This window comes from Cupressus sempervirens, chromosome 9 (genome assembly GCF_028749045.1).
Source record: "Cupressus sempervirens isolate cs-2001-9-10 chromosome 9, ASM2874904v1, whole genome shotgun sequence".
NCBI lineage: Eukaryota > Viridiplantae > Streptophyta > Pinopsida > Cupressales > Cupressaceae > Cupressus > Cupressus sempervirens.
Window position 1 is genome coordinate 418,239,356 of NC_143126.1, and position 25,354 is coordinate 418,264,709.

General features: G+C 36.7%; 1 protein-coding gene across 11 annotated transcripts in view; it reads right to left on the bottom strand.

The window, feature by feature from the left end:
* LOC149539079 (Mitochondrial substrate carrier family protein) overlaps positions 1 to 25,354 on the bottom strand; it is a 159,732-nt gene that overhangs the window by 68,698 nt on the left and 65,680 nt on the right. For all 11 annotated transcript variants that reach the window (XR_016356157.1, XM_089800434.1, XM_089800435.1 and 8 more), the window contains 6 exons: positions 19,583 to 19,699; positions 12,842 to 12,903; positions 12,375 to 12,611; positions 12,075 to 12,245; positions 11,817 to 11,866; positions 11,528 to 11,660 (listed from right to left, as the gene is read on the bottom strand). Coding sequence is in view for 10 of the 11 variants with exons in the window: in XM_089800434.1 (XP_089656560.1) it covers positions 11,528 to 11,660; positions 11,817 to 11,866; positions 12,075 to 12,245; positions 12,375 to 12,611; positions 12,842 to 12,903; positions 19,583 to 19,699 (770 nt within the window). In the remaining variant the exon portion in view is untranslated. The remainder of the gene's footprint in view (positions 1 to 11,527; positions 11,661 to 11,816; positions 11,867 to 12,074; positions 12,246 to 12,374; positions 12,612 to 12,841; positions 12,904 to 19,582; positions 19,700 to 25,354) is intronic.

A 25,354-nucleotide genomic window follows, 5' to 3' on the forward strand; every position in this document is an offset into this window, starting at 1 on the left:
TGATCACAACATCTGCAACATACATATTCCCTATTGCAGATCTCTGCACCTTAGCAGTTGAGAGCACTGTAAAGGATTATTGTGTTTGATGCATTGGACAACCTGTTTAGTATGCAAGGACTAACACAGACAAAGTCGGCATTCTATTCATTATACTGCTGAATTTAAGTTAAACCATGGTCAGCAGGAAATACCACTTTCAAAGCTGGGGGAGCATAGACATGAATGCATGTGTAATGGTGCAGGTAAAGGCATTATTATGCTTTCTTCAAAATCTTGTTCCAAGAGCTTGGGTTTATATAAATCATGACTGTTGTAAAGAGTCTGGGCATGTCAGAAAACGAATATCGATATCTCCTCGCATCTTTCTGTCCATCTAACAAACATGTAATCATTCTCAATGTAGCGACCCAATCCAAGAGACATGTCCCTCATACTAGTGTTGCTGTTTGTGGCCTTTATTTATTTCATCCAGAGCATGTCTACAAACTTCAACAGTGATTTGGTCGCCCATATGTTTATGCTTTGGTTTATTTGTCCTTATGGACTGGCCAGGGGCTTCTTCTTCCTTCTTTTATTTGACTTCATATTCCTTCCAATAGTTGAACTGAAGTTATATTCCTTTAAGTAGAAAATTATATGTTTGACTGTAATGTCCCCTTTCTAAAATAGGAATTAATAATCAATAATAATAATAAAATTAAAATATAGAAATAATCAAATAAATATATAATCTAACATGATGTCTTCAACAAAGATATTGAAGAGGACAACAAATCACAAGAAATGTTCAGTCTCTCTAACTCCTAACAGAACATACCCTTAAAATCTAGCAATTAATATAGTGAACAATAATCTATTGCCATAATACTTGACAAATGAATATCAGGAGCAAAAATTTCATCAACATATTGATGGAAATATTGTCATTGATGTCAAAGAGCTTCACTAGTAAGGATAAGATTATTAGTACAACTATCATCAATGTCAAAGTTATGAACATGAAATCACAAGAAATCTAAACTATGATGTGTGATAGGTTTCAAGATAGCCAATAGCATATAAAGAATATTATTTATTGATGTTGAAAGAACTTCCCAAGATCCAAAAGGACTAAAAGAGAAGTCTATACGTCTCTTGAAGAGTTAAAGATAGAGGAACCTAAAATTGTGCATTGCATTTATACAAATCAAATACAATATATGCAATGGGCATAGAAGAGTATATAGAGTGTTGTGGAGTTTGATGTTTGAGGATTGGTGGCATAGTAATTATACATGCACAACAAATATACAAGTCAAAGGTTATTAACTGAAGACTTAAAATATCGTCAGAAGTTAATTATTTGCAAGGAGCGATTTATTTATCAGGATGGCATGTTGATATGCAGTTGTGGAAGATGAATAACCTGCGTAAGATAATAAGTGTCCACTGAGCAGTTCTGGCAATCACGATGGTCTTACCCTCGATGACCACTTGGCTAGAAGAAGCTTAGAAATGACATATGGTCCCCCAACGATGTGAGTCAGCCATGGAGGTTATACAATTGATGTCATCTTGTGCATATAAACATAACTGAACACATGGAAATTGTGTTCGAATACTGGATATAAGTAATCAACTCGGTGGTTATATGTGTCGAGTGTTGGGGATAAACAACAACATCTTTAACCAGATATTAAAAGTCCACAGCCTGCTATGTCAGACAACAGAGCCCCATAATAAACAATGGAAGCAAAATAATAATATTTGCCCAGTAGTGAATATGAATAGAAAATTATCAAAACCATCAAGGATATAGAATTCGGGTCTGCAATGGAAGTCATGTTAGCAACAAGAAAAGCACTAACAGAATGACCTATGAAGGATATATTTGAATACAATACTTTCCAGAAATAATATTTCAGACTCCACATCAGATAATCTCCCAGCAGTGATTTACTGGACAAACAAATAAGAACGATGACTATTGAGGCAAGGATGATATACAAGAATCCACCAAGACAAAGATGTGTCAGAAATAGAAAATGATGGAGGTTTACAGCAGTAGTATGGATATGCAGATAAGCAAAAAGACATATATTAGCGTTGGCGTTGAAGGTGCAAGACCAAAAGTTCTACAGGTGCACGAAATCAAAGGACACACAAATTACAAAATGATATTGCCAGCAACTGTATAAACAATGACACGAGTGAGGGGTGAAACAAACAATAAAAATGATAAGAATTATGATTCAGCAATAATAGTATCTTCTATGGTGATCAACCAGTGATGGAGAAATTGACGGTATCAATGATGTTTTACTTAATATAACCAAACTTTAGGAAGACCATGAACATTACGATTGATTCTTTAATAAGGAGATCAGTTAAGAAGGATTATATTTTAAGATATGACTCGTCATTTCAAAAGACGTGAATTTTTATAGAAGATATATAAATAAGAGTTCTTGTGAAGTTTAAATAAAAAAGTGTAGAAGAAAGAATAAGAAGTCAACAGTTTGGAAGTGTGTAGAGGAATAAAAATAAGAAAAGTAGATTGTGTGCTGATAAGAAGGAAGCAGATGTGTACGTGAGTGGAGATTAAAGAATACATTCATATTTAATAAATCTGATGTGTGTGTGTGTGTGTCTGTGTGTGTCTGTGTGTCTGTGTGTGTGTGCGTGTGTGTGTGTGTGTGTGAGAGAGAGAGAGAGAGAGAGATAAAATATAGAGAAGAGTGCAGTGAAAAAGGACCAGACAAGAAGTGTGAGCAGATTGAGTAGAAATGAAGTAATAAAAGGGAAGTCAGCAGTAAGATAAAATAAAGAAAGTGAAATACAAGGAAAGTATATATTCAGATAGTTAAATCTGATATATATTGCAGAGAAAAAGTAAATAAAAATATTTATATATTCAGATTATTATCTGATATACAAGTTTAAAATGTTATACTGGAGAGTGTAGAGTAAAGTAAAGAAGCGGTTCACTGACTTCAAAGCGTTATAAAGATTTCCATCATCAGTTGTAAGAGCAACACTATCCAGGTAGAAGAGCAGTTTGTTGTGCAGTGGGTTAGTGCTCACAGGCAGTAAGGGTTAGTGCTTCCAGTAGGTCGGAGCCTGCGAAGTGTGGGAGTTGGAGCTTCCAATGAGTCGGTGCTCATAAAAATAGAAGTTGGAGCCTCTAGTAGGTTGAAGCCGACAATACATTGTAAAAGAACAAAGTTCATATAAAAGCATTTATTGTCGTGGTTTTCTCCCGCATTGGGTTTCCACATAAATCTTGTGTTATCGTGTTCATGTGCATAATTGTTCATTTCAGAATTCGAACTTAATTGTTTGGATAAAAGTTTTAAATTGACAAATTTATTATTATACTGATCCATACAAGTAGGCTAAACGGTCAATATAATATATCTTGAGGAGGACCAATTAGATAGCAACTTGAGCAATAACAATCATTAATATAGTTGAGGATCATGGTGACTTGTAAACAGGGCAGCAGCAAACACAAAATGTGGCAATGACTCTACTACATCAGTGCTGTATTAAAGTTTACTCTCAAAGTCAAAAATATTAGGAGGTTCCTATTTTTAAACTTGGTCGATTTTATAAACAGCATCTAAGAATAATAAATAACAGAAAATACAATGTTCAATAGGAAGCAATTAACGATGCTGCGTCCTGAAGAAGCAATGCCACAATAAGAGATTGGCATAAAGTATTACATAAGAGTTAAATAAACTATAGGGGGTAAGTTAGTTGAACAGAATCTCAAAGTAACGAGACTCAGACCCGGCTCTAACTCGACAAGGGCAATTTGACTCGTGACCCGGCTCAGACTCAGTCATGACTCGGCAATGACTCAGGGGAGCCAAGGCATATTAATAGAAATACCTTATAGAAATATAAGATATTTGATGACTTTGCGGGTCAAGGTCAATAGTCATTTCTACCTGGCAGGGGTAACCCAACTCACCAACCCGGGTGACTCACGTAACTCGCGGCAAGTCTCGTTACTATGGAACAGATACAATCACTCACTTTGGAAGGGCATTTCTCCTTTAAACATAACTGTTCCAAAAGGCATTTAAGTGGAAAGAGAGCAGTTGATCTGGGGAGATGAAAAAGTATCAGAGATTAATGGTGCTTATCGAATGGAAGATTGGATTCTATATATAGACTCATACTGATTACAAAGAAGAATCAGAGAACGAATATAGATTCAATATGATATATATAAATAAAATATGGAGGTGACTGATTATATATATATATATAGAGAGAGAGAGAGAGAGAGATAAGCAGGTTAATAATTATACAACTATAGTAGTTTACATATGTTATGTTGCATATATATGGTAATATATACTCAGCCAATTACTTAATCACTCACTAATACAACTGTGGGTAGGGAATTTATGAAGGAAGGAAAATAATTCTGTCATCTGATGGGGAGATCATAGCTATTAGTCAAATTAATCAGTTAGTCAAAGGATTCTTTCTTTGCAATCTGCATACTAACGTAAAATTATTATTATAACCAGCAAATACTCCTCTCCCTGTCAAGCTGATGATCTTTTTCACCACAGAGCCAATGGGAATCCACTCGAAATGAACCAAGAGGAATAGGTAGGAAATTGATAGAAATATGATGAGACAGCCCAAGGAAATTAAAGTCACAGTGACATGTTACAAACTGGACTTTTGGAGGCTCTCTCTCCATGTTTGGTTACTGGTTTTGTTTTCAGATTTCTTCTCTTAAAGAACTGGAAGCTCAACTCCGGCCAGCTTGAGGACAGAAACCCTCTAGCTAGAAGAAGGTGGATGAAAACCCATTGTCTGAGGGGACATCATATCAGGTGTCTCACTTGTGCTTGAAATTATTTCCTACTCTCCAATCTAACCGTTATTTTCTATATGTACAATTGGAGCTGATTGTTAATCTGCTGAAGATTTGATTGTAAATTCATATGATGATGGTTATTATATATGTGCTGCTGCAAATCAGAATGAAACGATATTGCTGAGTCTTATCATTTGTTGAAAGTTATTGTATGAATTAGCTGTTTACTACGTGTGAGAAATTTGGGAAAATTTCCATCCGAGATATTACACCAGCTTTGTCAAAGGGAAGAGAGGGGTGTTGAAATCGCCCATTGGCATCCATTTTAAGGTCTTTAAAATCATTCTTGAAAACAAGATAAGATAATAGTATTAATGTCCAATGAAAAAAACCACATGGGTTTATGGGACTGAGCATACAAACAAAAGAGCCAACCAAAGTAGGAGCGCCAAACAGTGACTCGGAAGAAAAGCTATACAAGACAAAAAGCCAAAAAAATCAAGGCAAGGACTAAGGATCCTTCCTTGGTACAAAGAAAGCAGTCACAGAAGGCTAAAACCGCGGATGATCCAAAGACTTAGAGCCACGCCAAGAACCACAGGATGAGTGTCATTGTCTGGAAAAACTGGTGCAATGTCAAATTGATCTAGAGTGAGTGGTATCAGATGGCCATTTTGCTCCCCGTGGTGGAGATAGAAGGGAGAAAAAGTCAATGATGAGCTGATCTTAAGTATGGCCCTACGGTATGAGTGACTGCAAAGTATGATCATGAAGTTGTGTGGCCTCCCATAGATAGAGTGCAAGACATCTCTGATCGGTATGGCTAAAGAATGCTGAAAGGGAAAAACAATTTCTGAAAAGGCAGAAAAATCTCCCTCTGATCTCATAGTAGATAGGGCAACAAAATGTAAAGTGAGTCTCAATCTTCACCTCTGCCAAAGTACATAGTCGACAAATGCAGTTCTCTCTATCAATGTGGTGATCAGTCCGGGCCCGAAGATGGTGGGATCCAACTCTGAAAGAGTCCAAAGAGGATCTCAAAGTGTGATTCCAGCATTGGTAAAGATAAGCAGGGTGAACAATAACACCATTCTGAATCTCAAGAAAATGCTGAGCATAAAAGGCCATCTTCAGACACAATCCGGCAAGAGAATTACTCCAAGTAGTAATAATGTACTATCTATAGATATCTTGTCTAACATGCTCATTCAACTCCTACCGTGAGGGGAGGAGGTGAGCAAGAGCATCAAGCGAGAACTAGTAAGGAGGGAGACGATCAATCTCAATCCAGATCGAGCTCAACATAGAGGTGGCCTAGGCATACTAACTGCGAGATCTAGTACCAATGTTGAATCTCATAACCATCACAAAAGAACAAAATATGCCAAATGAGAATATCTATGTCAGTCGACAGCCAAATCCAAAAAGCCACAAAGCCAATGGAGAAACTAGATTAGATCAAAAATGGCCACGAGTTTGAAAGGATGAGCTCCAAACTCGGCCAAAACAATGTTCTAAGGGGTGTGTCTGTGACATCTAATGATACATCATAAAAGCAACGTCTGAACATGCTCAATAGAGGTCCAACCAGAAGCAAGAAGAGAAGGCCCCCAAACCACCGAGCCATAGAGAACAATCGGTCGAACCAAGGAGTCTAAGAGGGACAGCTTAGACGAAATGTCCTGAAAATGGTGTCTGAAGCACTATCTCTCCAACATGGCCAAAGAACCCATACCCTTACTAACTCTGGACTGAACAGTCAGTCTCAACCTGAAGTGGGCTCCAAAAAACTTCACCCCGAGATATATGTAAGAGGAAGTAATCTCAATCTCCTATCCCTAAAAGAATAAATGTAGGTGAGATATCTTTAAGCAATTAAAAATCATAACCCAAGTCTTGGTCAGGTTGACCACACGCTGACACTGATCACAAAACGAAGCCAAACCATCAAGTGGTCGTTGTAAACTATCAGGGGAAGAGGCCAAAAGAACAACATCATCAACAAAGAGGAGAATGGAGATCAAGACTTGATGTAAATAGCACCCGTCACCAAGTTGCAAGGAGTTCACAAAGAAGTCCTCAAGCTCATCGATATATAACCTGAAAAGGGTGGGGGAAAGTGGGCAACCCTACTTCACCCCAATAGTGCTCTGAATTGGAACAGAAAAGCCCTCCCGAGTCCTGAACCGACTGATCACCTTTTTATATAGTCTCATAATAGCCATCACTATCATATCTGAGATCCCAATCTTGCTAAGTTTCTCGAATAAGGCCATCCTAGGAACAAAGTCAAAAGCCTTACGAAAGTCCACGAAGCAATAGTAGACTTTCTCAGGCCGGTGTCTAACTTCCTCAATAATAGCCCACAATGTGAGAACATGATCCATAGTCTGGTAATTCGCTCAAAAACCGACCTAGCCTCTTGCCCTACAACCTTTAATGTCAAACTCTCTAGATAGCATAGTGTTTAGAGCAGTGGCATAGAGTTTGGCAAAAGTATGCCCAATCATGATGGTCCTGTAGTTGCCTGGATCGAAAGCAGGCCCAGACTTGTGCAATAGGATAAATCACATGTCGAGACCAAGACTCAGGAAATCTAGTACAAACCACTCTATTAAAGGGTGTAGGAAGGTAGGATCCGAGGACCAAAGCACCAAGTTTAAAAAGTTCTGCCTGGAAATCTTCCTCATTCGCCACTCTACTATATCTCATGAATCGGATGGCCTCAAAAATACCGGAAGAAGTGAATAGATGGCAAAGACGAGGTGGAGTGGAATGAAGAGGTGGCTGCCCTGGAATGTCATAGAGTGTAATAGTGTGGGAGGTGAGCGAGTGAAAGTCAAGAATGATGGTGGAGGGGCAACGAGGGAAAAGGGTACACCAAAAGACCTAGGGATTCTGAACAAGTGTGGAGCAAAGGGATCTACACTGCAAAGAGGCAAAAGATCATTTCTTGTGGCGAAGAAACCAGAGGTAAGAATAACGGAGGTAGGTGAAAGAGGGGATTGAGACTCAAAGGCGGAGCGAACAAAGCGATGGAAAGCTTTACAATCTACATCAAACCATTGGTTCACAAGACAAGTATTACAATGCTTAGATCAGAGAGGGAGGGGAGCGGTGGGGAATAGAAAGAAGAGCAAACTCCCAAATAGCGAAAGCCAGTGAATCAAACATAGCAGAGGCTTCGAACAAATCATCAAAACTAGCAAGTGTCAACAGTCTCCTAAGATGGTAAGAAAAGAGCTCACCATCACCCTCAGAGTAGTGAAAGTGAGTACAGGTACAGGCAGTGTCAAACGGGATGTGGGGGGCAGAGGAGAGGGCGACAAGCGAGGGGAGGTGCAATGGTCAGCAAAGGGGAGACAAGAAATGGTGAAGCTATGAATGGAGGGAATGAATGAAGACGAGGTGATGACATAGTCCACAACACTCGCACCGCCACAATGGGGCTAGTAAATAAAGAGGTCAGAGCCAGGGAAACAAGATAAATTGTTAAAGATCAACAAACCAGAAGACTCGTAGAGCTAGAGGAGGTGACGACCGTAGCAAGAGAGCGGCCCAAGAACATCCTCAAAAGTGCGTTGAACTCCCAGAGTAGTCAGATCGATCTCAAAGGTGCAGGTCAAATTAGAGCCACGGTCATGTATAGGGTTCTGGAGATTCTTGGTCCGTGCATTGAAATCACCAAGAATAATGATGTCACCCAAAGCAGCAAACTGAGATATACTCTCCTGAAGATCGCAAAATGGATCCCCGTTCTCAGCCTTGTGAATGGCATAAGGGGAAGAGGTCAGTGGAAAGTAACAAACTGCAAGAAAGATGTCTCTCTATCGGTGATTCTAATGGCCAATATGGACCCACATAAATTTGGCAAATGTGTAGGAATGAACCACTGATGTATAGCTGAAAATATAATCCCTAATCAAACAAGCAACACCCCCGGACCCACGTACCCCTCCGGAAGTACGAACCTCCTCTCTGCACACTGACAACCATTGGTATCCAAGATAACCTAGAAGAGGGCGCATAGGACTCTCATGGGTTTCCGTGACAGCCAAAATATCGGCAGACCCCATTGCATCGTGAAAGAGACCCGATAATGACCATAAAGATCCATTACCATTCTAGCAATTGACAAGAAGAGGAGTGGAGGGCTTCTCCTTCTTATTAGCTTGTTGTCAAAACCATCATGCGGTTTTTGGGGGTTGCCTCACCTCCCAACCAGCAGGAGGTGAATCTCGAACAACTACTCTAAGATTCCTAATAACAGCCCATTTTTCAGCTCGTCTCACCTCTACAACAATTCCTTGTGCATGTTTCAACTCTGTAACCTGTGCCTTCGTGAGATCTTCATCAAGATAAATCTTAGAGGGAAGAAAGAAAAACTTTCTCTTCGCTCTAAGAGCACGAAGCCTGTTAGAAAAGGTAAAAGACCTAATGAAAAGGATATCTCCTAGACCAAACCAACACTTATCCAAAGTAATATCAGAGATACCGAGCTGATCAATGAGGAAAGAGTGTCCTGCAAAGAGAGGATCAGAAGTCGATGAGAGGCCACGAACACACAAGTTAAGCTCTCGTGCCCGTCGCACACATTTATCCTCAATCTTGTCCTGCACAATCTTGTCTAAGAAACTTACTCCACAATTTTTTTCTATTGTCTCTAGAGTTTGAAGTGCATATGTATGAAAGAAGCCAATGATCTTTATTGGATTCATTGTGAAATAATATTCCAATATAGTCTTAATCTTTCCTTATATCCTCTCCATAAAGAATTTGGGCATCCCAGATTGTTCCAATCCCACCAAAAGTGCAATCAAAGCTAAAAAAAAGTTTTAAAAAACACTTCTTCAAGCAATAACATATCAAGGCAGTTTTATTTTATGCAAAATTTGACTACACTCTATCTAAGGGTTATTGAGCCCTCTTACATTCCAAGATAAGACCTTCATTTATTTTGTCTTCTAGAGCTAATCTACTCCGATGCTTTCTAATGGCCATTGGCAACCTTCTAAGTCGATTCTTGTGATCTAATTTCTCTAGAATTAAGTCAACGTCTTCTGGTTTCAGTTCCCACAATAGCCATCTTTCTAGTTACATTAGTCAAACCTTGGCCTTATTTTCCCCATGCAAAAGAAGGGGTAGATAAGGTATCTTAAGATGATCAATGAATATATTATCATTGAGAACACTGAGGTCATTGAGGAACATCTGTGCTTCCTCAGATAGATATGGAATGGAACAAAAGGCTTAAAATTAAGGTCTTATGCGTAACCTCTCCACTATGACTGTACAGTTATTCTACCGATAGGTTTGAATTTTTCTTTTGGTTAATATTATGGTGATTCATTTCTCATGGAATCATATTTCTTGTTTGCTTTACATTTGGGACCCAATGTGCACTTGCCTTCCAACTTGTAAAAGGGTTTGGGCTCTTTCAAAATCTCACATTTTCCCTTAATAACAAAAACAAATACTGGCATGTTTTAGTATATTCTTAACTCTATTTATAACATATTACATGTTTGAACTTTTCCTTGGCTATTTTCTCAAGCATCACTTCTCATCCTGATCAGAACCCCACAATGTCTAACAATCTATGGTGTTAATTACTCATTAATTCTCACTTCAAAGTCCAACATCTTAAAATATTTAGTCTATGTATGTTTCAAAGGTATTGTTTGAACATGGTTTAGTCTTCTTACATAATGTTTACAAGTTTATGTTGTCTACTGATCTCAGAATCCAGACAATCTGTAGCAGTGGCAACAAATTGAACTTTTTACTGGCATTCCTCACACCATGGAAAACGATAACTATAAACTAAGCCTAGTAGACAAAATATCAAATGCTGTCCTCTTCATGAACGATACAAAATGAATAACAAATTTTCAAAAAAAAACAATCTTAGAGTGCAATATAACAATAAAAGTTGGTCTAGGGCATAATTTATAAAATTAAAACCCTTTTTTCACCTCCGGTACTTTAAAATCAAAATGGCAAATCTAAAAGAACTCAATAGAAAAGCAACTAGTGAAACAGATTAAGAGCCAAAAGGAGCCTTATTACCACAATATCATTTCCATCAACAAAGAGACTACTAAACAACTCATACATGCTTCCAAAAAGGAAGATGCAAAGAAATAATTTGCATCTCACACTAATATTTTAGAGATTTTGAGGAAATTCGTAGGTTGAAAATGTGGATTTTCTGGTTTGTGTTAATTTTATTTCAAGAAAATAAACAGATTGCCTGTCAGAAAGTAAGAATCCTTAAGTTTCAATACTTGGAAAGTTTGATCATATCTGATAAGCTATGATTGGAAACCATGTAGAAATTCTGACAAAAACATTTTACTTCAACCTTAATAAGACATTCAGTTATTTAATGTAATGGAACTGGTCCCCAAGACCACATTTCACTGACCACAGAGAAAGAAAACATTCCCCAAGACCATACAACACTGACCCGAAAAAAACAAAAAACATATGTTCAGTATTTATTGTCAAGAGCTTGATTTTAGCTTACATGCTAACTTAATCGCAAGAAAAAAATAGTGTTCAGTATTTATTGTCAAGAGCTTGATTTTAGCTTACATGCTAACTTAATCGCAAGAAAAAAATAGTAAGCTGAAGTTTATGATATGATACTAATTTGTATTGAATGATACGAGCCAGTTTCAAAAGAATGTTTTCTACCTTGTAAGCACAATGGAACCCATTCTTATATATTCCGATTTGAGCAGACTCTCTCTGCATCATTAGTCGTGTTTTGACAGTATCAATAGGCGCGGTAGCTAAAGTTCCCACAATGCCTGCTATTGCACTTGCACTGCATACAATCTTACATTTAAGAATATGATGTTAGTAGACAATGGAGCACCATTAATTTCAACTCCATAAATCTAGAAAATAGAAGTGCATACACTCATTGTAAAAAATGCAATGATAGTGACTTAAAATTATAATGGTGCAAGGTTTACTTTACCTGAGATGTAGAAAGAATCCTTCTTCAAGAGATGTCCAGCGTGTCATAACCTGTGTAACAAATTTAGGAAAATATTACATCCAACTAGTCATTTTAGTTCCCAATTTTTTTGAATAAAAACTAGTAACCTTCTTAGAGGTTAATATTACTAGTTGCCAATTAAGAAAGATCCTAACCAAGTTATAGCAATGCACACTGAAAATCGCACTAACGAATTATTTTAAAAGAAAGGAAACGAAGCACCACACAACAAACAACCTGCTTGGATTCATCATATGTTGCTAGTTGTGATGCTGTTAATGTAGCGGCTCTTGTCATTGCCGGACCCACCCCTTTCCAAAGACCAGTGATTCCCTCTGTTGCAACAATGTGAGAGAATTCATGAATTGATCCCTTGCTTCCAGATCCCTTTTTCATTTGTAAACGAACCTGAACACAATCATCTCAAATAGTTCACAATCAAAAGAAGTAATGAAAATAATGCACCGTAAACCCATGATTTTGTTATATAAAATATAAATCAACAGAAGATTATGAATTGAGTTGAGTGATAAAAACCTTCAAAATCTCTGTAGGATTTGTCAGAGCGGTAGCTAGAGAACCAGAGAATGCCCCTGATGCAAAATTTGTCACTATACCTGTATGCCCAAAAGCATAATTACTGGCATATTTGCATGGTTCATACAAACCCAGTCGCAAGCCACCATAAACAAAAGACCTCAAAAGAGCAGGTGCGAAGCCTGAGTATAATGTGCAAAGTCCTTCGTTTTTTGTTAATTGAACAAATGTTTTTGTCTGTATGAAAGATGATATAAAAGTCTTAATAAGTGTGATAAAGGAAAAAACTGTATTACAGTAGGCAATGAGAAGACAACAAAGAACTCAAACCACACAGAAAAAAGCATACGTATGACTTCCTTTTAGAGCACAAAGGAAGAACTTCCATTAATACAGAAAAGCGGGAAATAATTTTCCAAACTGCTAGAATATAACAATAAGACTGATAAAGAAACCATGAAAAATACCATTCCAGATAGTGGACCTCGCTGGCCAACATATTCCATCTGTAGGCGAACTTTGACAACATCTATGTTTCACAGCAAATGTCCAATTAATTTTGGTAATCAATGAATCAAACTAAACAAACAAAATAAGCCAAAAAAAAACACATGGATGAACTAGTAGAATTCACCATCATGCTGAGTTAAAAAAAGGCAATCTGCCCTAAAGAAGTGCAAGAGTTTATAATGTAGCATTTTGAAATAACACAAAGTAAATGTTTGGATAATCCTGACCCCTTCCTTACCCCCCCTCCATTCCTCTCTCTACTCCCATGTCCCTTTAGAATAGAGTTGCTCTCAGTACATAGAAGATGTACCCATGTTCATAAGAATGGCAAATGCAGACTTCGTATCTGTTAGAGGAGGTATCCATGACTACAAGAATGACATATGCAGAGAAAAAATTGTTGGCCAAGAGATTAAATTGTGAGGATATTCCCACTTGTTTCAAACCAAATTGAGAAAAAGCACATGCTAAAGTCAAACTTGCCTACGTTTAAATTAACACATTACACAGCATGGTATTAGAACCCACCTGATAACTAATTCCCATTATACTGAGGTTCTTTTTTACAAATGTCTTCTACGTGTTGATTGGATATTTATTAACTTTCACGTACAATTTGACTTTAAGTTATCCCTGCCACCAGGAAAAACGGACTTAAATGTTCTGACATCAGAAGAATGACTAAATCCTTAGAATTTTGTGCCCTCAAGATGCCCTAATTAATTTGGAGCCTTTTCCCAATCGATAGAGTCCTCAGACTCGCCCCCACCTCATGTTTAAAAGTTAAGCATGTGAATGACTGCCTTCTTGATGAATGGATAAGGAGATTGCTATTTAATGCATTTAACTAGTTCAGCAACCAAAATCTATTTGTCTGATTTTGAGAACTTTAGTTACTTAATCTTTAGGTTAAAATTTATTCACAGCCCAACTTATCCAATGAACATTTTAGGCAGTTCATTATATAAGATATCTAATTGCAAAAAGCATATCACAGGATATGTTCATTGCTTCCACTGAGAACAATGTATGGATAAGTAACATCTGCTCCTTTATACAAGTTTAATTTATATATTAGAATCATAATTTAAAGCGTGGTTTAGACGGTAATTAATTACAGTCCCAACTTTCTTTGCTATGTCCTTAACCCATTGATTGTTGTCTCGGAATATGTGTAGCCAACTTGTGGATAGCAAAACCCTTGATTATTACATGATCATTTATATAGCTTCAGATATTTGGGTCAACCTGGGTGCTATCCAAGACATACATATGATATCTATAGGAGTTAGGGGTTAGTTTATTACAATCATACTCTGAACATTATTCTTGTTGGCGACTTTTGGAGGGTCGACTCTCCAAAGTAGCTTATAATTATAACGTATTTGTAAGCATTTCCATTATATTTCCAAGTATCTAGTGCTGAATTCTTCAATAGTGAAAGTCATTTCATGAGAAGTGGTATCAAAGCTTGATCTTCACATCTAGAAGTCAAGAAACAAGGTAAGCCTTTCTAATGCTTGTGTTATTATAAATTAATACAGACAACAGAGACAAAAGATTATATTTATAACAGATTCCAGGACAATGTTTCTAAACAAAACACTCCTTAACAAAAACACGAAATAGAAACTTGCAAAAGCACCTAAGATGACCATCAAAAAAGCATTGCAGAATTTCCAAACTCTCACTTAGTAGTCATCGTTCTAACTACCTTATAGAAGACATAATCTGTAGGTATTTTAGTCATGAATGCATAAAGGTTGTGCCCTTCTCTTCAAAATGCTCTATTAAGTGAGCCTCTGGTATAGAGCCACCCTAATTTTGCAGATCTTCTAGACATGACCAAGACAACCATAAACCTTCCAACCTAACATTGGGAAAATAAAAACTATCCCTCTTTGTAGCCAGAGACACCGATTTCAGCTTCTAAAACTGAACCCGCAATTTGAGGAGAAAATTGTCAAACCCTCCTATGCAGTTTCTGGAAAAAAACTGAACACCCTGAGCCTCGCAATACCAGTCATGATTTTTTTGGAAAAAAATCAAACAAACTCGATTCAATTTTTGAGGAGAAAAACTTGTCAAAACCTAGAAATGGTTTTTGAGGAGAAAATCCAAGAACCCAACAATTTTTTTAGCGAAAAATACAAAACTGAACAATAATTTCTTAGAAAAAAACTATATAACCAAACAAAAAGAAATTGTAGAAAAAATTATAAAACCCAGATGCTGAAACATCAGTCATTATTTTTTGTGGTAAAATCCTGAAAACCATCCAACAAAGAAACAACCCACGATATATGTGTGAAAAAAGGGCAAAAAACAAAAATGTATGATCACAATATGTTGCGTTATGATCACTGCAAATGTAATAGCACTGCCTGTGATTTCTTTGTTTTCCAAAGGCAGCAATTTCTCTTGCATTTATATTGAGGATGAGCCAAGGAAAGACATGTCCTTTCATGGGACATGTCTATTCATTATTATGTGACTAATATAATGACAATTATTTATGACTGTGTGTGTGTATATATATATAGGCACATAATATCTCTTGGATCATTATATTAATTTCTTTAGCATCACATAATAATTATATTATGTGTGTGTGTGTGTGTGTGTGTTAAGTATATATATTATATCTCATATATATTATATACTAAATATATATGCATCTTCGATAGTTTTGTCACATGGAATTCATCCAACAAAAGCTACAAAAACAGCAACACTCCCTCTTAGCTAGGGAGGATAAACACATGATTTGATATTACTTGAATGCACTATCAAGAATGGCATGAGTATGGATATCTTTGATCAAAAGATATTCATTATGAGGATATCATCACATGATATCAGAAATAAAGGCCTCATATTATCAAGTCGCGTTATACTCACCAAGTACTCAAATGTTCACAAGGTATGTGTGCATGTACCACAAATATTAAATCGACCATGATATATCTATACAATACAACTCATTGATATCTATGTGACGATATCTATCTTTTAGTTGATTGGTTTACAAGATATAATATCTGCTTAGATATCAACCATATGACATCCATCATGATAGAAGGTCAGACTATTGTAAGATCATCACCTTACTATAGTAACCATAAACAAATATCAATAAAAGATCGTCACCTCCCATTATGTTTCCACAAAATCATGTAGTAACTAACATGACATCCACCATGAACATTTTCAGAGTGGAACAAAGGCTTTTACCTCAAACTTCTCTCTCACGAAGAAGGATGCATTATAGTACATCTCAGGTAATCACTCATGTTGAGGCTCCTTCTCACTAAAGGCTCTGATCCATTAATTCAAGCTTCTCTTCAATAATGTACAAACTTTAACTTTGGTAGAAGGCTTGGAGAAAATATCGGTTGTCAGATCTTCAATGATAATGTACTCTAAATAAATAATATTCCAAATATCTATCTAAGGTTTAACCATTCACATAAAGACCTTTTAGCCTGCACATATTTAATTTTATCTCATGAATCGTAGTCCTCTGACTTCTATAGTTTCTTGATCACTAGAGAATCCATGTCGACATCATCTACTCCCTCTAAATAAATATGATGAAGATCCTCAAAAGTAAACTGAACCATATCCTCTATCTAGTCCCTCTGTCACAAAAGTATACCTCAATTCATAGAAACATGAGTGAATGTACTGAACTATGGATTTATCACCAACTTTAGTTACATCAAATATTCATGCTAAAGTGGCTCCCTTCTGAAGCTCCAAGTTCATGCATCAACCTCTTGACTTCCAAATTTACCTCTAACAGATGTACCAAACTCCCTCATGCCATAGGATACTCATAATTCTAATGATAGAAGTTATCTTGCTCAAATAGCCTCACTTTATCTAGCATGAACAACAGCTTAAAATGAATCTTAGATCAAAACTTCTTTGGAGCTACTATCATAAGATTGAGTCCTGCACAATATTTGGTAGCATGTCTAATGTACTATTTTTCCTGCAAGAACATCCTCAGAGACAAAAGAAAAGATCAAGACATATAGCTCTTATAGTATGTATAGAAATACAAATAAGAGAGACTACACTGAGTAGATAAATGCAATACTTAGGATAATAAAAACTTATTTGTACATCAACTTCCTTGATACAAGTTGCTCCAATGAAGGTCCATATGTATCAAATCAGAAAAACGGTTCAAATTAGAATTCTGATGGTGTCACTTCTTTGACATCTCCCATCTAATGATGGTTGAAATGGGAATGGAACATCTCCCCTCTAATTGTAGTATCCTTATTCTCATGCTTTGCATTGTTGTCCCAGTAAGCCAGCTAAATAATAAATGAGACTGATAAGAAGAAAACCCCAAGCTTCAATCGGAATGACTCAAGATTTAAAAAAAAGTGTCAGCAAAACAATCCATGCATCCAACATTTCCGAAATTGCTCATTCATTACAGAAGTAAGATTACTCTACAGATGTTGCTTCTTGAAACCCTCTTGCGATCAAACTTAATAGTTTTATGCTCAAAATGATTTGCTGCAGTCCAAATTAAATTTCCTTCCAACTATTCATGTGCTAAAGTCACAGCTATATTATTTCAAACTTAAACATTGGAAATAATGATCACTTAATACATATATTTTCACTGGTCAATATAAAGCTTTCAGCATGTGGGAATTACTAGATATTTATATCTTTAGTCAATTTGTTTGCGTTGTAATATAACTTAAAATTTGAGCACTCCTAAAGTTACTGCTTTAATATTCCACTATATATTATTCAAAAAAAATAACCACATTCAAGTTTGCAGACTCTCAAGGAAGCAACAATTATTCCATATTACAATCCAGTGTGCCCTCGATTATAGATATCGAATGAATAAGTGTATCCCAACAGCTTCCCTCATAACATATAATGCTGCAATGAGATACTTTTGTCCAGTATTCTTTGACCGGCAATGATTCCAAAGCTCCGATAAAATCGAGGCACAAATTAGCTTCTAGGGAACCTAATCGCACATAACCAAAAAACATTAACGATGTCCAACTTTAATACATTCAGTTAATGTTAAACTGTAGTGTTCGCTGATCCCTTTCCAAAATAGAGTGGTGTATATTACAAACACCAGTTGTTAAATATGTCTTACTCTAATTAATCTCTCAGTTGCAATGAGTGAACTGGTGATCCATAATATTTCCAGAACACATGGCCCAGTAAAGGAGAGCAACGATAATGTTCCTACAGATGGCATAAAATGGCCAGTGATAGTCCTTGACCAAGATTATAAGATACCAAGAATTATGTGTCTGTCGGCAATTAGTGGAAGCATTGAGGACCTGCATTTCGAAGATGATTCGAATACATGGATTCATGTGATCTGGTGATGATGTAAAGTCTTCTCACAGTGCATCCATGTTGTAAGGCTTCTTCCCCTTGTTTGCAAGTCTATCTTAACCTTTCTACTCTCTCATTCAATGCCCATTACTAATTCCTTTGTATTGGTAGGATTTTTCCAACAATGATGTAAATTTGGCACCAAAAGCTTAAGGGTATCAACTTCACCCTTTGAAGACGTCTCAACAAGAACTCTTGGGATAAATTGAAACCAGTCAATATGTGGATCAAAAATTATTGGCAACTCCAAAGATTATCAATAGAGTAAATTAGACGATTAGACATTTCCAAGCCATCTCAGTGATACTATTGATGGGTCTGTGACAATAGTTATTCCCCGCAATAGTTTGTAACAATAGGCATATCATAACAACACTATTTCAAGCGACATATATATATATATATATGAAATCATACACTCCTGTGTTTGACGAATTTGCTGCATTATAGACATGTCATGTAGCCCTCTTTGTAGGAAATGAATTCTAACAATCAATTGAATTATTCCAGTCAAATACTATTGATCAAAGAGATGAGTCTATGATGATTCTATTATGACCTTTAATCACTTTCTTACATTTGCGGCCTACCTGTGATACCATTTTAAGTTATGGTCGCTCCAAATTCTAATAGCACTGCCTGTGATTTCGGTGTTTACCAAAGGCAGCAATCTCTCTTGCATTTATATTGAGGATGAGCTCAGGAGAGACATGTCCCTTCATGAGACATGTCTATTCATTATTATGTGATTAATATAATGAGAATTATTTATGACTGTGTATATATAAATATAAATATATATGTGTGTATATGTATATGCACATAATATCTCTTGGATCTTTATATTAATTTCTTCAGCATTACATAATGAATAAATGTGTGTGTGTGTGTGTGTGTGTGTGTGTGTGTTAAGTATATATATCATATCTCATATATGCTAAATATATTTATATATATGTATCTTTGATAGACTTGTCTTGTATGATTTATCCGATAGAAGCTACAAAAACATCAACACAATTTACAGGAATATTGTTACTTGTGAGCATTTGGTTCTTAGGACATATAATGTTAAGTTTGTATTAAACATGTAATAATTATGTCCAACCTAACCAGGATACATTACACGTAGAATAAGTATACATTATGATAAAAAAAATTAGATAGTTGCTGGATCCCCCACCATCAACCTTGCATGAACTGTAAACATTGGTGATTTTATTGCAAAAAATAATTTTCCGTTAAAAAGAAGATAACTGCATCAAAGAAAAAGCGTTCAAACATGTCTTCTGTTTAGAACCAACCTATGGGATGTGTGACTCCAGTTGCTACGGCAACAGCTATTCCACTTGTAGAAAATTGTCTTATAATGTTGCTGACAGAGGGAATGGAAATGTGCCGAATATCATCCTCGCAGGACCCTGTAGACATAAGTGAGTCATTGAATATTTCAATACCACCAATGCTAGCAATGTTTTAGTAAGAAATATCATAATAGCGCTTTTGCATGTAAACTCCATTTAAGTTTTCTCACTATCAAGAAGTTCAATAACATCCCAACTGATGTAAAATACACAGGCACACCCTATTAATGGTATGATTTTCATTGGCAGCAAAATACTAAGAATGAATTTCCCAAAATAATTCACTAGAAAAAATAATGACTGCAAATAATGTTTTTGAAGCACTAAACAAAAAATTCACTAGAGACAATGAAAAAGAAAAGCTACCCATTGGTGCTATAAACATATTAATCAGAAATTCCGAGGATTATCCCCATTATCTAATGGACTGAATAATCTAGAGAAATCAAAGTTATAATCTGAATACTGATTCTTCTATAGAAACGGGCTCCATATTTTATGATAAAGGTCAGTTTGAGTTCATCTGCAATTCCAATTCACTAGCTTGTTCTTGACAAGGAATTCTTTAGGTGGAAACAAGGCAAAGATTGGATACAATTACACATAAGATCCTAGGAATGATACCAAATGAGTCTTACAAGATGGAATCATAGAAAGAGGGAAGTTAGCTGGTTACACTTTATTTAGCTTGTGCTAAAATTATAGTACTTTTTAGCTTCCATTTACTACGAAGGTGTATCAGAGTCAAATCCACAAATAATATCTATTCAGACAATCTCTTTAAGAAAATTCTCAAGAAAGACAACATGTTACAATCTATCCTAGGAATGAAACCAAGACAAATACAATAAGGAATTATCTCAAGGAAATATTAGAAGAGACTCGAAATGTATGTCATTGCTAAATAGTACTTAAGTTGCAAAAGGAGCATGTAAATTAGCATTATCAACAGTTACTTATAGAAAGACGAGGCATGGACAAGAAAAATGCAATAAGCTGGTGTTTATAGACACAGTTGAACTGCAAGCAAACTTTTGATGCAGCAGTCAAATGTGGATCAAATGAGCTGTTAAGTCCTAAAATTTCATAGGCAGTGGGATTTTCCTATAAAACTGAGTGGATCTCTAGATTATAGATCGGCTCTTTGGGATAATCACCTAAGATCTTGTAACTAAAATGAACTAAACTTGATGGAAAAGGGAGAAAGATGAAGATATAAACCCAAAATTGAACCTAGCTAATAGGTGATACACCATAACTCATGAATATTAAAGACATGACTGTTAACAAAACAGTGAAACTCTTTATATTGATCAAAACTTAAATCCTATACTGACTTGCATTAATATTTCATAACAACGTCTTGATAATGAGAGTTAAGGAATGTGAAAACATTCACATAAACAATCTCAAAACAAAAGACACAAATTACAACCTACAAGTAAAAGTGCAAACTGCAACTAGGTGATAACCGAGACAAAATGATAAGGAATCCTGAAATTCACTTAACACTTAATCAACCAGATACTACTCACACACAGTGACAAAAAGAATTTAGGCTAGATTTCAAATAAGAAAAATATCACTAAATGATTCAATACATGTATCAAATATCCTCCAAAACGAATTACAAAATATGCAGAAAATGCTTTAGGACACAAAACTGTCACCAAAAATCTCTTCTGCATAATCAGAACACCTTTACAATCATAGTCCAAAAGACTAAGTAGCAATCCTTTTGGGTCAAATCCATGAAAGAAGGCTCCAAAAAAGGAGTCAATACTTATCAAAAATGATAACAAGTGACCGATAAACTGCACTAAGTCATAAAAGAACCTATGACTCATTCCTAACTGCCCATAAAACACTCTAACAGTTCATAAAGACCCTCAGGATGCTTGATCAAAGTCCAAATTCGACCTTACACTTGTTGATGTTAGTTTTTATACCACATAACATATTAGCAATTGAATAAATGATACGGAGTATCAAATACACAATTCCTCTCTTGAAAAGTTAATACTCATGGGACATGAGAATAACTGCAATGTTCCATACACCTGTGGATACTAACTCAATATATCGATGTGATTTGTTGGTAATCATGTAGGCGGCCTTATGTTGTTCGTTTGAGGACAATTTGGACTTTGGTGGAATGATGGAGATGGTGATTCGGTGTGAATGCTAGATGGTGTCGATGGAGAAGGTGATGGTGGTGGAGGGTGAATGTTCTTATGACTAGTATCTTTCTAGCTCTCTTCAAAATTTTAAGTCCTAAACTACTTGCTATTCTATTCCTACTCCTATGGATGGAAGATTAGCAAATGGATTGGGATCAAATCTAATGAAAGTTAACCAATGGCTCCACCTCCATAGATGCAATGATTACAAGGAAAATAAACTAGTTTACCACACAAAGCTTCCCAACAAGCTGCTAGGATGTTAGTGGCCTAGTATTGATCCCTATCAAACATCTACTAATGCTACCATGCAACTATCCATTGACTTTACTCTTACTTAACAACTTGAAATGCAATCCACTTTAACAACTTGAAAATAAATTTTACTCTAACTATTTGGAAGTAGAAACTATGCAATAATACCAAAGGCTCTTAATCACCATGCAAGTCACAACAATGAGAAAGAAATAGCGAATTTTGGCATTATCTTTGCAACAATTTTCTCCAACCATTACAAATGAGAGCAAATGGCCTTATATAGAGGCCAAAATGTACAACTGACGGTAGAGATAAAGGGGCAAAACCGCCGATCCAAATTAAATCCTAGAAACCCTAATTAGGGTTGCCACCCATTAGCCAATGAGAAGACGCCACCTCGTCAATGGACCAATGAAAAAAGTGGAGAAGTATCAATCAAAAAGAAGGCACCAAAATTGTGGCCAATAGAATTTGACACTTGTCCTGCCCTAGAAGAAAGAGAAATTGCCACTTGGGCTTTACATCAAATGATCTTCTAATATAAATCTCCCTTTTTCTTTCATTCTTTTAGTTAAGGCAATGAACCTAGCTAGCCTTTCATTGACTTCCTCCATGGGAGGGCAAGGTGTATGCTTTATCTTGAGCTCAACCGATTTCATCATGCTGCTTGCTGCCTATAGTGTCTTTTCATGGTCGTTCTCATACTCCTTTGCAAATCTAATAAAGGCATTGAGGGATGAAAGGGTGCCCAAATGTTTCTTCTTGATAGCAACCTTTCCTAACTCATCCAATCTTGATCCAAGTCTTGTCTCATCAATGTCTTCTTCTCTGATGTCTTCAATATCAAGTGTCATCCCAACGTCGCTCATCATGGTTGAAATGGAAGTGTCGACACTTGGGTTGTGTTGTGCAACTACATTCTCTATCTCCTCGAGTGTTCTCAATCTGATAGTCAAGGCAACAAACCAAGACTCAACCGTACTCCATCATCTTTCATCAACCAACTTGGCCCTTTCCAAATATGCCTCTGATAGCCCAATGAATGCCTGTAGCCTTGGAATAGCTAAATCCTTGACTGGAAGGAAATCTTTCCACTCCTCTTCAAATATTTTGAATTTGTTTCTGACAATCACTAATGACCGGAATGTCGAGACAAAGGAAGGCAAGAAATTTCGCCCATCTTGGATTGTATCATGGATCCAATCCCTGACTTCATGCAGCTGAGCCGATATCTCTTCTAGGTTGCTCCCACTATCCTGAGGAAGGGCTTCCTAGTGCAACTATTGGATAGGTTGGCAATCTCTCCAATATTTGTTCTCAGCCTCCAACTTTATGATCCTTTCATTTGTCTTCCTCAACCTTTCTCTGATTGAAGCTATACCTTCCCGAATCTCCTCACATTCTATATCATCAGTGTTTCTTCCCAAATTATACTCCACTATCTCATATTCTTGGGCCATAATCTCATCCAATGCCTTGTTGACTGTTGGTATAGCAATCTGAACCTTTCAGTGACCATCATTGTCGCTCCCGATTACCTTTGCCACTGTTTTTTGCCATTTTTTTGGTTCTCGCTATCACCCTTTTCTATTAGTCCTTGGATGTCTTCAACTGTTCGGGCAGTTACTACCTCACCTCTTGGCATAAGCATTTGCCTTAACCATAGTGGTGCAGTGCACCTCCCCAAATCTGGATTTGGTTCGACTAACAAAGCATCACCAACGGCCTCAAGCGTCTAACTCATTTCCTCAATATCAATCAACCTATCTTCTTCTCCACTAGTAACTGCCATGTCATCTCCTTGTTGGTTTTCTGAGAGGAGAGTACTCGGTGCTATTGCTGTAACCACTTGACTCTAAATCAAAGGTCACCTCTACCTTTGCTCACTTTGTTATCTTCTTGGCCCCTAGCCTCAATTATACTTTCCCTTGACGGTGCCACATGCTGTCTCTTGGCTAGAGGTTCCAGATGTTCTTTGTTTTTCTCAACCTCCAAAGCTCTCTTCTTGCTTCTAACTATTTCTTGTTGCCGGCTACTTCCTTCAACCTTTTGTCTAACTGATTCCGTTGGACCTTCTTTTGGCTTCATCTTCTCATAAGTAAGGGGGATCCTTTGACTTTGTAATTTCCTTAACTTTCCATTATACCACGACTCCGTATGCAAATCAACTGTCCTTGTGACTGCTTCCAAGGAAGGATCCTGATGATCATCCCAATCCACTAGATTCAACTCTATTCCTTCTACTGTATCATAATCTTCTCTCAGCACATTTCCATCATCTTCCAATTGATCAGGAATATCAAGGCCTCTCCATTTGATATCTCTCATCATGTTCACCAACAACCTTGAGAAAGCTAGCTTTCTCACATGAAAGTCATCCTTGGCATTGGCCCAAAAGTCTTCTATAGTGGGAACATGTTTAAATGCATTTCCATGAGATACCTTGATAAGACCATTAGAATCGAATCCTTGCCTTGCTCTGTACCATCCTAGATGATACCATTCCAATTCCTTCTCCGCAATTGCAAAGGCGACCCGATTGGGGCAACTATCATTGCCAATTCCGAATGAAAAGGTAATCCTTGTCTTACCTTCAAGTCTCATTATTCTGTCATAATGCTCAAGTTGTCTAGCCAATTCCATCAAAACTACCTTGTCGAGTGGGTATCTTGGAAGCCTCTTGGGACAAATTGTGCTTCCTGCTACTCTAATACAGGTGAATTGCGGAAATTGGATGAACCAACTCCCATACTTCTTTATCTTTGCTTCTACTTCTTCTGGTGAGAGTCTCTTAGCAGGTGTCCCTTGTAATACCCTTACTATCTTCATGGCAAAGGCATCACAAAACATTTTGTAATCCTTGTTGTTGTGCAAATGAAGCTGAGGATAGTATTCATGCACCAAATATTGCCCTGGCCCACTACCAACTTCTCCTAAGGCCTTAAGTCCCAGACTTTTATACAATCTAGCAGTTAGGTAAAACAAACAGGATCCCATGTAGAATTGTTTTTGGTTTTGTAAGGTTCTAAGTTGCAACTCTAGATTCTCGCTTATGATCCTAGCCCAATCAAATCTTCTTTTTCTTTTTTCAATTTCGTCAATAAAGAAGTACATTCAGTTTTCGAATTGCATACCTTGAGCTAGGCCCATGATCCGACTGAGAAGTACAATGAGATCGCCATATTCTGATTTGAAATCTGTCATTGTGAGCCTCGATGATCTAGTTACTCCTTTCTTTGCCTCGTGTAGCCATTCCTGTTTTAGATGCATGAAA